Source organism: Aulonocara sp. 'chitande type north' Nkhata Bay, linkage group LG20 (assembly GCF_057382095.1).
Source record: "Aulonocara sp. 'chitande type north' Nkhata Bay isolate Kocher_YH1m ecotype deep benthic linkage group LG20, A_spYH_male_GT1.1, whole genome shotgun sequence".
Lineage (NCBI taxonomy): Eukaryota > Metazoa > Chordata > Actinopteri > Cichliformes > Cichlidae > Aulonocara > Aulonocara sp. 'chitande type north' Nkhata Bay.
The window spans coordinates 23497009-23512774 of NC_141363.1; the positions used below are offsets into that span (position 1 = coordinate 23497009).

The 15766-nt window shown below is 39.1% G+C and overlaps 1 protein-coding gene across 1 annotated transcript; it reads left to right on the plus strand.

The window, feature by feature from the left end:
* The first annotated feature begins 7233 nt into the window (after positions 1 to 7233).
* LOC147305628 (uncharacterized) lies at positions 7234 to 12440 on the plus strand. The gene is made up of 3 exons (XM_086277820.1): positions 7234 to 7592; positions 9740 to 10003; positions 11046 to 12440. Exons 1-3 carry the CDS (start codon positions 7385 to 7387, stop codon positions 12023 to 12025), a joined length of 1452 nt encoding a protein of 483 aa, XP_086133946.1. The 5' UTR covers positions 7234 to 7384; the 3' UTR covers positions 12026 to 12440.
* Positions 12441 to 15766: the final 3326 nt, after the last annotated feature.

Below are 15766 nucleotides of genomic sequence, written 5' to 3' on the forward strand. Positions count from 1 at the left end.
AAATATTAGTGAGGTTATTGTGTACAGATATTATAGCCTGCAGTCTGTCTCAAATGACCCATGTATGGTCCCGTGTCAGACTTTTTCAGTTGTGCGATCCTCACATACAGAATATCAGATGACAGAATACATTTTTTTACATACTGAATGCTGTATCTGCCATTTTTAGCTGTGTTCTCTGTTGTTGCAATTAGGATATTTGTTTTTTCACATTTTCCCTTACAGAAGAACTTGTTGGTTCCAGAGTAAGAAAATTTGCATTTAACTCTGTTTTCTCCTTCCATTATTCTATAAGTGGGAATTACTCTATTGACTTGACCAAAGTTTCCGCCGTGCAGTGCTGTAGAAATGATGAACAATCAATAGTTAATATGTACCCTGTAATAAATATGTTGTTGAAATATTTTTGTGTACAATTAATTCACTTTATGTGAAAAGTCGTAACTTGTTCAAATTAGTTCAGCTGAACTCCCAATTTCTTACTTTACTTTGAAGGAGGACAGGGACAAGTTGCTTTGATAAACACGTGGATGGATCCACGCTCACATCACACCTACCTACCTGAGCCCGATGAATGACTCTCTGTCATGGTTGAGTCATGGAAGTTCAAATTCTGTGTTATTGTTGTTGTGGAGACTGATGTTGAAAAAGTTGCGAAGTGTTGTTTGATGTTGAAATGATTGAAGCTGTGAACAAAGAAAATATCATCTTTGTCATTTTTGTGTGTCTGCATGAGAGCAATGGGAGGTAATGTGTGTTTTACAGCAGAGCTTCGCATGTGAAATGAGGATGTGTTGCTTAATATTTAGAGACTTCAGTGTGTCAACATCTATGCAGTGCTATTTCTCTCATTATCATTCACATTTTAAAAAAAGTAACATTGTTGCTGCATCAGCTCCAAGCAGAAACCGGTTTGACAAACAGAGCAAATGACATTAACATTTAGTTTATTTAAATATGTTTTCTAAATCTATTTTAATCCTTGTTTTTAAGACTAGTTTCTAAGGTATATTTCAGTGGAATGAAAAGCCAAGTACAGGGGTGGATATTTCATTGGATATTCAACAACAAGTTAACCATTTCTAGGCAGAAAAACGAGCACGAGAACCACAGAAAATAACAATATACATAAGAAACAGAATATAATAACAATATATTTAAAACTATATAACAAATATATTAAAACAGTTTACCATTAAAATGTTTCATCAACCATGCAAAACTTAATGATTAATTAAAAGAAAACTAAATGACAGGGGATTTCTTTAGATCACCCTGTAATTCTTCAGCTAAGACACCTGAGTTAGAAAACACAAAGACTGCAGTCGTTTTTACACGCGTGAGCAGCAACTTCTGAGATCGGCACTCTGCGTCTGCCTGCGTAGTTTATTTATAGGTCTTATGTCTCTGTGTGTGTGTGTGTGTGTGTGTGTGTGTGTGTGTGTGTGTGTGTGTGTGTGTGTGTGTGTGTGTGTGTGTGTGTGTGTAAAAATAACAACGTCACTCAGAATCAACAGGTTCTTGCCCTTTTCTACAACTGCATGTTCTCGGAAAGAGCTGCGGTTTATCTTCTCTACATCTATTCTCTAAAAACAGGAAGTGATTTAGTAGCTGAATAAGTTCATCACAAAGTTATTAGGTGAAAAGTCACATAGACATGTAGATTGCTCAGTAAACAGAAAAAAGCACATTTCATGAAGCTGATCAAATTATATAAAAAAATCAAAACTCTTGACACAAAGACAAGTAACACCCAGAAAGCACAAAATTACAAGATTACAGCGATAAAGCAGAACAAAAAGTGACAGGCTCTCATGTTAAGGTTCTGATGGTTTAATGCTGTTGTCTTCCTTCTTCACTTGTAAACCAGGAACCTTTCACTTCTCTTAATGATGAGACCCATTCGTCAGCTCTGCATTTCTACTTATTTATTTATATTATATCTCATGTTTTCTATACCCTGAAAAGATCTCACGTTGTTATCCTCATCCAAAATCACACATGTACCTGAGTGCTGAAAACTAGAAATTGACTGTATATGTACAGTACAGAGTACTGTACTCTGTACTGTACAGGGGGTTGGGAAGCGCATCTGTAACCGGAAGGTCGCCGGTTCGATCCCCGGGCTCTCTGTCCTGGTCGTTGTGTCCCTGGGCAAGACACTTCACCTACCGCCTCCTGGTGATGGCCAGAGGGGCCGATGGCGCGATATGGCAGCCTCGCTTCTGTCAGTCTGCCCCAGGACAGCTGTGGCTACAACCGTAGCTTGTGATAATGTGAGAGAATGTGAGAGTGAATGAATAGTGGAATTGTAAAGCGCTTTGGGTGCCTTGAAAAGCGCTATATAAATCCAATCCATTATTATTATTATTATTACTGTTTTAACTATAATGATAATTATATCCATAGGAAACAAATGTCATCAGTGATATTTCAGAAAAATACAAACCCTTCATTTGTGTGCATTTTGTACTATTCAAAAATATCTCTGTTTCTGTATATTGAGGCCAATGCACAATGTTACGTCCCTTGGCTTATGTGTCATCTCATGGAAATATGATGGACATTTAAAGACACTACACAGGGTAGTTTGTGTGTCAAATGTAGATAAAAATAGTGCAATGACAAAAACAAAAGTAGTAAAGTAAATGGTGAATAATTATTAAACTATTAAGAAGAAATTCTAAAGAAAAATAAGTTAACAAAGGAAGGCGTGATGTGGTTGTGAAGATAAACGTGATTAGGTGGAAATAGCACAGAATCAGCTGATTACGCTGTAGTACAAAAAAGTAGCAATGCAATAGTGAGTTTTGATTAGTCCTTAGCTCTCATTAATAATTTGCTTTTCTGAAAAGTGAACCCAGGGCTAACCTGGATGAGATGAAATCCTGCTTCACAAATTAATCGTTGGGTTTCAGAGAAACTATTTTAGTGCCAGTGAGCTTTTGTTCTGTTCACCAGATGAAGCGTTACTTAAAATAACAACAAAATAGAAAACATCATGATGCAATCTCATAAAAGTCAAAACTAAATGTAGCCTTTTTATCAAAACAGCTTTTTTGCCTTCGAGTTATCACATTCTTCTTATGTTGATGTAACTATATTTTCATTGGATTTCACAAGGAACGTTGCATTAAAACAATTCCCAATAGGAAGTTTGAATAAGCAGTCATCTAAAAATTTGCATGAAGTGAAAATATTACTCCAAAGAAAAAGGAAAAATATATGAAATTCTCTGATATTAAAGTCACAAACTTATGTGAACAATATAAAAAGTCAGTATAAAAGTCATTGCAAACAACACAGTTTATAATAAATTTTGCTGTCTTGTTGTCTGCACTATTATTAGACAGTGCTGTGGCTTTGTGATGCAGTTTGTAGTTTGACATTTGAAGGCAAACCTTTTTTTTCTCTTGTTCTTTCTACGCAAATTTGAAAGCTTGATTTTTCCCCCTCCTCTTTTTGATTTTAAAAATTAGATTACCTGCACCAAACACGTATTCTATTTTCCAACTTTGCTGGTCTCATTCAGTCAAACTTGTGGTGCAGACAATTCATTTTTGTTAAAATTATGAATGCAGAAAAGGTGTGTTTGCATCCATTCATGAATAAAGATGGAAGTGAAAATTTGTTTTACGACACCACCGTTTCTGAGTTCTCATACATCGCCACTAGGTGGTGCCTTTTTGATCCATCGACTATGATGTAGTGCTTCCTCACTGGGAAAAAATACCAGCGTTGTAGATGCTGGTAAGGTTTATAGCTGGGTTATCACCACATAGAAGAGGGAGGTCTTGCAGTACAACACTGCACAGTCCTCTTCCATCTGACTTCACACAGAACCAGACGCTATACCATAAATACGTTTACAATAGCAATAAAAACTTCACCATGTGTTACAATACAGCTGCAGAGGGGAAAATAACCAGGCACAACAGGACCTGTACTACTACATTTGCACTAGAGGACAGTTTGTATTTATGAATTAATAGCAGAAACATGCATAAGTATAAATGTGTGTAAATGTTGGATGGAAACAATTTAGATGTAGAAAAAAGAATGAATGTCTGTGAATGGGTGAACGAGGCGTGTTGTATAAAGCACTTTGAGTGTTCAAATAGAGTAAAAATTGCTATATAAGAACCAGTCCATGTACCTTTATATATAAAAATATTCTGCAATCAAGACCATACAGTTAAAACTGTTGATGTTCATGTTTATTTTAATTAAGATTTAAAAATCAGGTTGAGCACAGTGAAGCAAACTAAAATAAGAACACAAAGATCCTTGTGCAAATCCAATAACCCACAGAACTGTGATATTGTTAAGATTATAAAAACAATTAACACAGTACTTTCAGTGTCTGTGTCAGTACAAAATTACACAAACAAGCAGGTTTGTGAGCAAAGCTGGGGGCCTATAATTCAATTTGGTGTTTTGCTCATTTATTTGTTTTTTTATGGTGGGTTGCATTTTGTTTCATCTGTGGATTTAGGCATCTTCACATTAAAGTCTAACATGTGGTTGGATTTGCTGGATTTGTTGAACCTTCCAAATCAGCTTCACTTTCAGGCCTGAACAATAAGACTGCGCCATGTATTATAGAGATTATGGGAGCCAAGTATGATCGAAAACACTGGATAATGAGGCAAGAAGAGCGCAGTCCCAAAAGCTTTATTAAAAGAATATTTTAAATCAATTCACCCATTTTTTTTTTTTGGTTTTTTTTGCTTGTTTACATTGCCAACAGAAAGTATACAGAAACTGTCTCTAGTGAACTTGTCTTTAGGGTTTTCTGACACAATGTTTTTGAGTTTTCTGCAGCTTTTCATGCCATTATTCACTTTTCAGTCTCAGTTTTGTTGGGTTTGGGCAAGAAAGACATCACTTGAGGTAAATTTCTATATGTGAAAGAAGCTGTTTTGCTAACTCCATTTATGGATGTTTCTCCAAGAACAACCTGCTGACTGAGCTGAGACCACTGCATGCTCTCACACAGCAATGGATGTTCCATGTCAGTTGGGTTTTCCTGTATTTGTTAATGGAAAATACTCCAGTTTCCAAGAAGTATGCATGCAATTATCTGTTAAGTTAAAGTAGATATTACTAAGTAATTAAATAAATTAATCCGAGGCTAATAGTTTGAACATTCAGTTCACTTAAATAAGCAGAAAAGAACCTCATTTTCTATGAATTACGAACACCTGTTGATCTTTGTGAGAGGGAAGGTGCCATCGGCAGCATTAATACCGTTTTTAAACTGCTGAGTACAGAGGTGATGAAGAATCTTTGGTGTGGCTGGAAGGGCTGGTATATACCACAGGTGTGGAGTAAATAGCATCAGTTGCATTACGAGATGGAGCACTGTTGGTGGCAGGAATGTGGGAAAAATCAACTTCAGAGTAATGAAGAGTACTTGAGTTGTCTTCAGCCTGAAAGAAAAGTGAGAACAAACTTTAGTTTCTTAAAAGCAATTTGAAACAAATTATTTTTTATATATTTATTTAAGATAAGATAAGATAAGATAAGATAAGATAAGATAACCTTTATTAGTCCCACACGTGGGAAATTTTCTTTGTTACAGCAGTGGACAGTGCAAAGTTGCATAGAAAAATTAGAGAACAACACTGGAATAAGATATCAATAAGATACTGTACACAATAGAATAGAATAAAATAAAATAAAATACTACATACAATCAAATAAAATAGAATCCAAATGCTATATACAATTCAGTATAATACAGCGATGCCAGAAAAAGAGTAATGCACTTAGTGTTATTGCTATTGCACATGTGTGGGTTTGTGTGTGTTTGATCAGTGGAAGTCTTTGTTGTGGAGTCTGACAGCAGAGTGGACGAAAGACCTGCAAAATCTCTCCATCCCACATCATGGGTGCTGCAGCCTGCCACTGAAGGAGCTGCTCAGTGCTGCCAGAGTCTCCTGCATGGGGTGGGAGATGCTGTCCAGCAGGGATGACAGCTTAGCCACCATTCTCCTGTCACTCATGCCTCTGGGTCCAGAGGGCATCCTAGAACAGAGCTGGCCCTCCGGATCAGCCTGTTCAGTCTCTTCCTGTCCCCGACAGAGATGTTGTCGCCCCAGCAGACCACACCGTAAAAGATGGCTGAGGCCACCACAGAGTCATAGAAGGTCTTCAGGAGTGGGCCCTTCACTCCAAAAGACCTGAGTCTCCACAGCGGGTACAGCCTGCTCTGCCCTTAATATATGCATAAACAGTAAAAATCCACATTTTGTGTCCCAAATCTTTCTAACATCCTCAGTTATTCTCGACATTGTTGCATATACAAAAATGGAGTGTACAAAACAAGCTAGCTACTTTACTGATGCAAAACAAATCCACAGCAACACTAACTACTTCCTCCAAAATCTTCGTAAATTTGATTAATCATCTCTCGAAATACATTTTGAACAAATAGTGAACATAATTTCATCAGTGAAGGTTTCATCAGCTGCACATCTCTTTCCCATTGACATTCCTAAACTCAGTGCAGCGAATGACCCAATTAAAGAAATTAAATGGTGAACAAAGTTTACAGAAACTACAGCTGATCCTAAATGCAACAGTCAGACTTCTTACTTCTCCGGTGGCGCCAGTGTCCGGCAGCCTCGCCTCTGTCGGTGCGCCCCAGGGGCAGCTGTGGCTACAGTGTAGCTTGCCATCACCAGTGTGTGTGTGTGTGTGTGGGTGAATGACTGAATGTAGTGTAAAGTGCAAAGGGGTCCATAGGGACTAAGTAAAGCGCTGTACAAATGCAGGCCATTTACCATTTACTTCTTACTTAAAACCAAAAATTGAGAACACATGAGCCCTGTTTTAGCTTCTTTTCACTGGTGACCTGTTAATTTGAGAATTGACTTGAAGATTTTTTTTGTGAATTTTCCAAGGCCCTATGTAGCCCCGTCATCAAAACGTATTTCTAATCTGCTGACGCTGTACTTGCTCAGCCATAACCTGAGGTCCTCATTACTTTTTTACTCAAACTGTTACCTAATTTAATACAGGCATACAACGTGTTATGGAAAACATTAAACCCAGAAATCTAGGCGTAAATGGAAAATTGTAGTATTGAATTATAAGACTGATGAAAGAATATAATTGTCTTCCCTGCTATTCTCCTGTTCACACTCCAGTCCAGAAGGTGGGATAAATGCATCTGTAAGCTGATATGTCAAACGCCATCAACCCCCAAAGAAGAAGGGAGGCGGACAGCACTACTGTGGTAGTGGAGCAGTGTGTTTGCAGACATAGCTGCTGCTGAAGAAGCGGACTGAACCTAGAGAAGAGACAGAAGCTAAAGTATTGATCCCGTCAAGTTAGTGTGGATCTGATACCAATATTAACATCTGTGTCACTTCTATTGATGCTTGTATTGATCCGCCCAGTCTCAGTTGAAGCAGCAATGAGTTCAGTACAGTATCTGAGAGAGTTCATCAAGGAGAGACTAACTGCTGTTTATGAAGAAATCTTCTCAGAGGTTCAAAAAACCATCATCCAGTATGAGGAGGAGATCAACCGTCTACGCAGACAGGATATCAACCGGAAACCTGACAGAAACTCACACATCATAGGTATGGACATGTTTTTAACAATGTGCTGTTGAAGCTGAGATTCTTCAGTATGATTAGCTTTACTAGAATATGTTAAACTGGGTATCCTTTGCTCATCCCAATCGGTCGCAGCAGATGACCCGGCCCCTCCCTGAGCCTGGTTCTGCCGGCGGTTTCTTCCTGTTAAAAGGGAGTTTTTCCTTCCTACTGTCGCCAAAGTGCTCACTCAAAGGGGGTCATATGATTGTTGGGTTTTTCTCTGTATTTGTTATTGTAGAATCCACTGTACAATATAAAGTGCCTTGAGGCGACTGTTGTTGTGATTTGGCGCTATATAAATAAATAAATTGAATTTATCAGTGCTGTAGTTCAATGTTCAGTGATGGACTATGTTGAACTGGTGCAGGTCGATGGTCACTGATAGGTTAGGTTTTAATACATTTTAATTCATTTATTTATTTCAATTTTTTCTCTAACAGATTCCAATGTTGAGTACATCAGGCATTAGTGTTTTAGATCATCTGTAAACACTGAGATTGTGCAGTAAAATATAGTTAGATGTCAGCGGAATACACATTTAACAAGTTGTTAACAGCCTTCTCTGAAGCTGAAGTGAAGTTTCATTTAAAAAAGGATTTTACACACTGTAACAGGGCAGCCCTTAGCGGCTGGAAACACAGTGAGACAGACCAAGGCAAGCGTAGTGGAACAAAGTATTTATTTGCTATATGGCTCTCCTTACAACAATTAACTTGTCAAGCTTCTGCACAGCACAAAAAAAAATCCACCCTCTAATGACAACTGGCAGCCTTAAATATGTTCAGCTGTCACAGACTTAACCATTATTCCACTCTCAGGTCAATTCTTAAATCCCAACCTTCCACCACAGTACACAATATATCAATAAGAATAAATAAATACATAAATACATTTTCACATTTACATATTAATAAATATTTCACACTTTAATGTTACCCCAAACCCAATATTATAAAAACCCAGAAACCCAAGCACAAAAAGATTCACCACACTCTCTTTACCAATGGTCTCTCCCGGAACCTTTAAATGGTGTCTGGACCCCAGGGGAAACATTTGCCCAAACACCTTGAAGAGGACACAGGCAAGAAAGGTGAGTAATCATTAACTTACAAACACTTATTTGCACCACTTTTATCCCTAGATTTCACACACACATTTGCCTTAGTTTTCCTTATTGGTAAACCTTAATCACAATCTCAATCACCATTCTTCTCTCCTGACAGACAACCACCACATTCCTTGACGAGGAACAGCTGTGCAGGATCTGAAACAAGGCCACCAACTGACCCTAAAATTCCCAATAAATAGTCAACAAATATTTAAACTTCTTGTGTGCAAATCCATGCTTAAAGTGCAATGCTCATAAATTGCTTGATAAGGTGCTTTTAATAAAGTGAAAGGTGTGCTCTAAAGTGCTATACAGACAATACAATATAAATAAATACAGTAAGGGAGTCCTCTTCCTTACACACACTGATGTTTTCATGGTGGTCACATTGCATTTTAGTTTGGTGAACTTTGTGTCTTTGCTCACAGTGAGGATCCTTGCTGTGAGTGTGCACAACTATTTCCCTGAGCGTGCGTGTGCGTGGGGCTCGTAATGGGTCATATGATAGGCTGATCACCATTTCTTGGTTTTTGATTCATGCTTTTAAAAATATTAGTTTTTATATCACTGTTATGTTCCCCTGAGGGGTCTAGGTGGTGAGGGGGAAGTAACAAAAAGTGTCCGGGTGAGGAAAAAGAGTTAAGGAGGCAAACGGGTTAAATTAAACAGTTTTATTAAAGTAGCTCACCTAAAAGAGCCGCTATCACCATTTAAGAAAACAAACAAAACTCAGGCGTTGGTCAATAAAGTAAAACATAAGCCAAAAAGAAAGAGCAGCTCACTAGCTGCAAACACAGACACGCAGCTCACTAGCTGCAAACCACAATAACACAGCTCACTAGCGGCAAACACCACAAACTCTCAGCTCACTAGCTGTAACCACTCACATGGCACTCTGGCCCAGAGCTCACCTTCAGGAGGAGGCCCTGCTAGGGCCGTAACAATCACTAAATATAAAAAATATATAGTTTTTGTATCACACAATAGTGATTATTGTTCTTGTGTTTCTTTATTCCTCAAGACCTCCCAAAACAACATGACTGTAAGGAAGAGGAGGATCTGGATGAGCAGCAGGTCTGTAACCAGGAGAGGAACTCCAGTCTGGACCAAGAGGACCCAGAGACTCCGCAGATTAAAGAGGAAAAGGACAAACTTGGCAGCAGTCAGAAGGGAGAGCAGCTTGGGCTGAAGCAGGAGGCTGAAGGCATTATTGTCTGGACTGATAAAAAGCAGCTCAGACTGCTGGAGACCATCTGGAAACCTGTGATAAAGTTACACAGAATAGGTATGTAAAACTATGTTGATTTAATAAAAGTGAATATAACTCACAGACAGCTCAGTGGACCAGTGGTTAGCACTGTTGCCTCACAGCAACAAGGTCCTGAGTTTGACTCTACCAAGTAGCCAAGCCTTTCTGTGTGGAGTTTGCATGTTCTCCCCTTGTTCACTATCCAGAGACATACGAACAGCCGGGTTAGGTTAGTTGGTGATTTTAAATTGCTCATAGGTGTGAATATGAGTGTGAATAGTTGTCTGTGTTTCTGTGTTGACCCTCCGACAGACTGATGAACTGTCAGAGAATTGAAGGTCAAAAAGTAATAAGCAACATGAATGAATCTCTTCAGCCTGATTTTCTGTTCTTTATTTAAACACATTTCCACCATTAACCTGTGCAAAACGGTGAAAATTAGTACGTAAAAATTCACCAGAATGAAAGACGTGAAACATCTGGGTTTCAAATTTCCACTCACTGGTCAGACAAAATCTACACAGAGACACAAAGTCAACAACACAAGTTTCATTTTGTTCTGTTATCAGTTTAAGTTAAAGAATTATGTTTCCTCTGCAGCATGGAAATGGTAAATTTGAACAGTTTACAGGTCTGGGTAATATGAATAAATATTTCTATTCTGTTTTGGAAAATATGGAATTCAGAGTTTCTAAAGTTAAATTTGTTAGACAAGAAGAGTGTTTTCATGGCATTTCAAGCACAGCCAAAACGGTTACTACTGTGTAAGAGAGCTCTTCCCCAGCATGCCTTCTTGTAACTGCGGCCAATTCAGACATCCACATTCATTTAACAAAAAACATCTATTTATTTTATATATCAAAGACATAAGAAGCTGAACTTTGAAATTTGCTAATAAGAGTGTCAGAACTAAACATTTGCATCAGTGCCCAAATAATTTGTCACGTTTGTAGACTTTAATTTTAGTGGTATATGTGAGCAACAGGCTCACTATGTAGAGACCTGCTAATGGTTCAGACCAGTAAATATTTTCTCAAATGTTTGTTTTACTATCATCTTTTCCCCTTTGTGCATTCAGATGCCCTACAGCAGCATGCTTTTGAGGAAGAGGAGGTTCTTACAGACCAGCAGGTCTGTAACCAGGAGAGGAACTCCAGTCTGAACCAGGAGAAACCAGAGAATCCACAGATTAAAGAGGAAAAGGAGGAACTTGGCAGCAGTCAGAAGGGAGAGCAGCTTGGGCTGAAGCAGGAGGCTGATACCTTCATGGTGACACCCGCTTATGAGGAAAGTGCCTACAGTAAACCAGAACCAAACAGTGAGCAGCTCCTTTCTCACAGCTCTCCTGAAGCAGAGACCCGAGATAATGAAAAAAGTCAGCATGTGGTCTCAGGAACTACTAGAAATACAGAGCTGAATGAGAGACGTCACAGTCAAGGAGTAGACAACCTTCCTGTGTCATCGAGTAAAAGTAGAACGGACACAAAGAACAAGTCTGTACAATGTGAAGTGTGTGGAAAAACTTTACAGGATGAATACAATATGATTACACATCTAAGAGTTCACACAGGTGAAAAGCCGTATTCCTGTAGCACCTGTGGGAAAAGATTTGCTGACTTATCAACATTCAAAAAACACAAGAGAATTCACAAAGGTGAGAAGCCGTATTCTTGTGGCACCTGTGGGAAAACATTTGCTACTTCATTAGAAGTCAAAAAACACACGAAAAGTCACACAGGTGAGAAGCCATACCCTTGTAGTACCTGTGGGAAAAGATTTGCTACCTTATCAAAGGTCAAAACACACAAGAGAATTCACACAGGTGAGAAACCGTATTCTTGTAGCACCTGTGGGAAAAGTTTTGCTGACTTATCAACATTCAAAACACACATGAGAATTCACACAGGTGAGAAGCCATATTCTTGTAGCACCTGTGAGAAAAGATTTGCTTCCTCATCAACATTCAAAAGACACATGAGAATTCACACAGGTGAATTCTCCTATCTCCCCTTCTCTGAAGATAACCGTATTGTGAAGAAGCAGCATAGCTTGAACTAAGTTGTCACATGCAACGTGGGGTTTTTTCTTTCCTTTTTTTTTTTTCTTTTTTTTTTTCTTTCCTGCTTCCTCTCTCGGCCACATTGTTTATGCTGCGGTTGACAGGACAACCAACTGCTGGACATCCAGGAGGATGTTAAAATTCAACATATCTCTCCTGACAGCTTGTAACGTTGCAGAAAGGAGACTTTTGTGTTTTTTCAATGTGTTGGTGACTGCATAAAACACAAGTTAAGAGAATAAAAGGATATGGTTTAGCTAGCAATCATTTTTGCAAGCTATAATTTTATAGTTAGCTAATTTAGTTGGCTAATTTACCAGCCACATAAGCCCTGGGAGTTTTTGTGTTTCAATAACATTAAAATCAAATGAAGGTTCCTCCATTATTCAAATTCCTACTGATGCTAAATAAAGTTGACCCTGATGGATAAATTCCATGGCTGTTCCCTTTCATGAGTGAGTGATATTGGTTTTTGGTGTCTTCTCCCTGTCGTATGATGAAGGTAGAGCTGTACATTTTAGTTAGAACATGGTTTATCATATTTAGGTTGAAACTAACTTGCTAAATTCATGTGAACTTCTAACTCCACTGAACTTGGTGAAGTCCTTATTGTAACACCTCTGAGAACAGCTGCACATTGAAAGACCGTTTTTAACTCTCAGAGGTGCCTCAGTTGCTTTGACTGTGGGGACTGAAGGAGCATCTGGATCTGGAAACTTCAAACAACATCAAACAAACAACTTCAGACAGGACAACAAATCTTTCAGCCAGGTATTGCCCCTTGGTAGCATAAGAAAGAATGCAGCTTTAAGACACTTCTGTGTCAGCTTCACTATTAAAAACCTAAAACACATCCATCTTTAATACGATCTATTATTGTTACCGATATAACGTCTGAAGCAAGAGAATCACTTACATTTTAAATGAAGCAAATGTGAAAATCAACCATAAATTAAATTATATAATAAAACAGTATCTAAAAAGAGCTTCTTGCATTATTTTAATAGTCAAGATCAGCGCCTCTTAAAACTTAGAAAGAAAAATCTAAGACCAAACCACATCAACACAGACAAATTCAGCGTTTATTCTGATCTCAGTGCAGCTCCTACAAGCAAATATAACGTTTTCAATCCAGCTGCTGATTAAACTGAATAAAACTTGTCATAATAAAACTTTTTGCAAAGCACTTGACAGCAGTCAGACACTTTTCTTTTTCCCTGCCATGTTTTCTTTACAGCCCAGGTTTTACTGCTCAGGAAAAACAACTCTAAGGGGAAGCCTTTGTTACTCAGTGAGAAGTCAAGACTAGGGTTATTTTTTAAGCTCATTTAAAATACCTGCTGTACAGGCTATAAAAAAATGTACATTTATGATCACTATATCAACAAACATGCACAGAAATACACAATAAAAACATAACACTCAATAAAACAGCTGAAACAGCTAAAGCTGAAAGCCAGTCAGAGTAAACTGATTTCTAACAGAGTCTTAAAATGATCAGACACCTGTTATGTTAATCGGGGAGGTTATCCTAAAGATTAGTGGCAGCCACCAAAAAGACCAAAAAGGGTTAGGGTTAGGGGTTAGGGTTAGGATTTGAGAAAGGACTGGGGCCCCAGCAATGCTGGAGACCCACAAGTGCACGGTCCTTCGTGGAACGGGGGATGGTACCCCCACCAACATAATTGTTCAAAAAATTGCCCATCACGGGGGTTTAGTAGGCCATCAATCTTTTTGTTGAGCTCTTCTTCGCGACGTTTCGGCGTCTGTAACGCATTCCTCAGGCTGGAGCTCAATGAATTTTAATCTTTAAGTGTCCCTCTCTGGGTTTTATCTCTCTGTTCTTAATAAAGTTTTTATCCCTTTTCTCTGTGTCCCGTGTGGTCTTTTATTCCCTTGCAGGCAGGCTTTTTAAGTGACATTTATTTATTTATTCATATCCTTTGTGGATTTTTAATTCTTTCTGGGTGCCAATGAATTTAGGGGGTTAAGTAGGGTTAGGGTTAGGCGAGAAGAGGGGAGTGGTTATGTTTAGGGCAAGACCCCTGGGCCAGGTTCCTCTCCCTTCTGCCTACCCACCAAAAATTAAGTTATGAAATTTAAATTGTACCCAATTGGGGTTTACTGTGTGGCCAACAGGCATCGTGGGGCCCCTTCGCTGAGGGGTACAGCCCCAAGCAGGAAGAACCGCCTCCTCACACACTGGCATCACGGATCCCTTCCAGAGACCAATTTCCAAGTCTAGGTCTCGCCAATAGGCATCACGGGTCCCCTTCCAGGACCAATTTCCAATCGTAGGTCTCACCAATGTGTGCATTGGGGGACTCCCCAACCAAGAGACCGACCCCTGAGAGACCAGGGTCCGACTTCCGTTACGTGGTCTCACCTGGTGGCTAGGAAAAGAAGGTAAAGGGCACCGCCCATCCCACGAGGCACAGGCGAGTTAGGATTTGAGAAAGGACTGGGGCCCCAGCAATGCTGGAGACCCACAAGTGCACGGTCCTTCGTGGAACGGGGGATGGTTCTCTCAGTCAAAACATAACCACGATATTCAAATATCAAAATGCAGCTGTTAGTGTGACCTTGTCGGTGTCAGACTCCAGTAAGACACAGCCTCACACAGCCTGCAGAAAATAACGAGCAATTCGCGCAGTTACTTTGCTACACTGCTCTCGTGCTCTGGGGGGCTTGTAGATGTCTGGGGCCTTGATCTCCTCCATTCCTGCTTCATGTCCTGGGGGGCAGGGCTCCCCACACCTACTATTAGACAGTTACACGGAGAACCCTTGTGAATATATGGATCTACACGCACACAGGTGTGTGTTGTCGGACTTGTGTGCTGCTCAGTAACATTCAATATTTATTATTTACTGTTACTTGTGGTTATGTTGGTTGTTGCTGTGGATGCGGATGTGCTCATGTGTAAGCCGCTGCTTTGCGCTGCGTTTGGCTGGGAATTGTTGAAATTAAATATTTACATCTTCGTATATGAATCACATGAATTAGCGCACTGTACATCACCCCAAGGAAATTTCTACTTACTAAATCTGGACCTGGATATCAGCTTCACACCAGCCATTCGTAGTGTTATAAGTCTACTTCACGATCTTCTGAAGAGTCCTGAGTGTTTGGTGACTTCTGACTGACTTTTAAGTTTAAACAATACTCTGGCACGGAAAAGGTTACAACTTTCTTTGGACTTTTATACCCCTGAAAAAATGCTTCCTCTCTCTCACAGAATCTGTTGATTTCGGAGCCTTGAACTGGTTCAAAGGCCTTGACTGTCTTACTCGCCACATATTGACAACAATATTCGTACTGATTTATTTTAGTATTATTGTCGATATTACAATATTTCTGAGACTGTAATAGCTCGTTTTTAAGCCTCCCAGTTATCAGTATTGTGATCACACTATTGCTTTAATATTATTGAGACTACACAACACATTCATCCCTGACCTCTACATATCCAGCTGAACAGGATTACTATACTCTGTGTAGATTTACACATTCTTTCGTGGAACATTGAAATAACTGTGTTGTGTAGTTTTTTAACATATCTCCTGGATCATTACTAACTGTATGTTTAGTTTTACTTGTAGAGTTGTTGGTAAGACCAGACAAGGAGTTCAAACAATTTCATTTTATGGTTCCCAAAACAAAACAAGCCGAAAAACAATGAAAATAATGACATAAACCTTTAAAAACAACTGTAAGAGTGAACGGTAAGAGTGTGCATA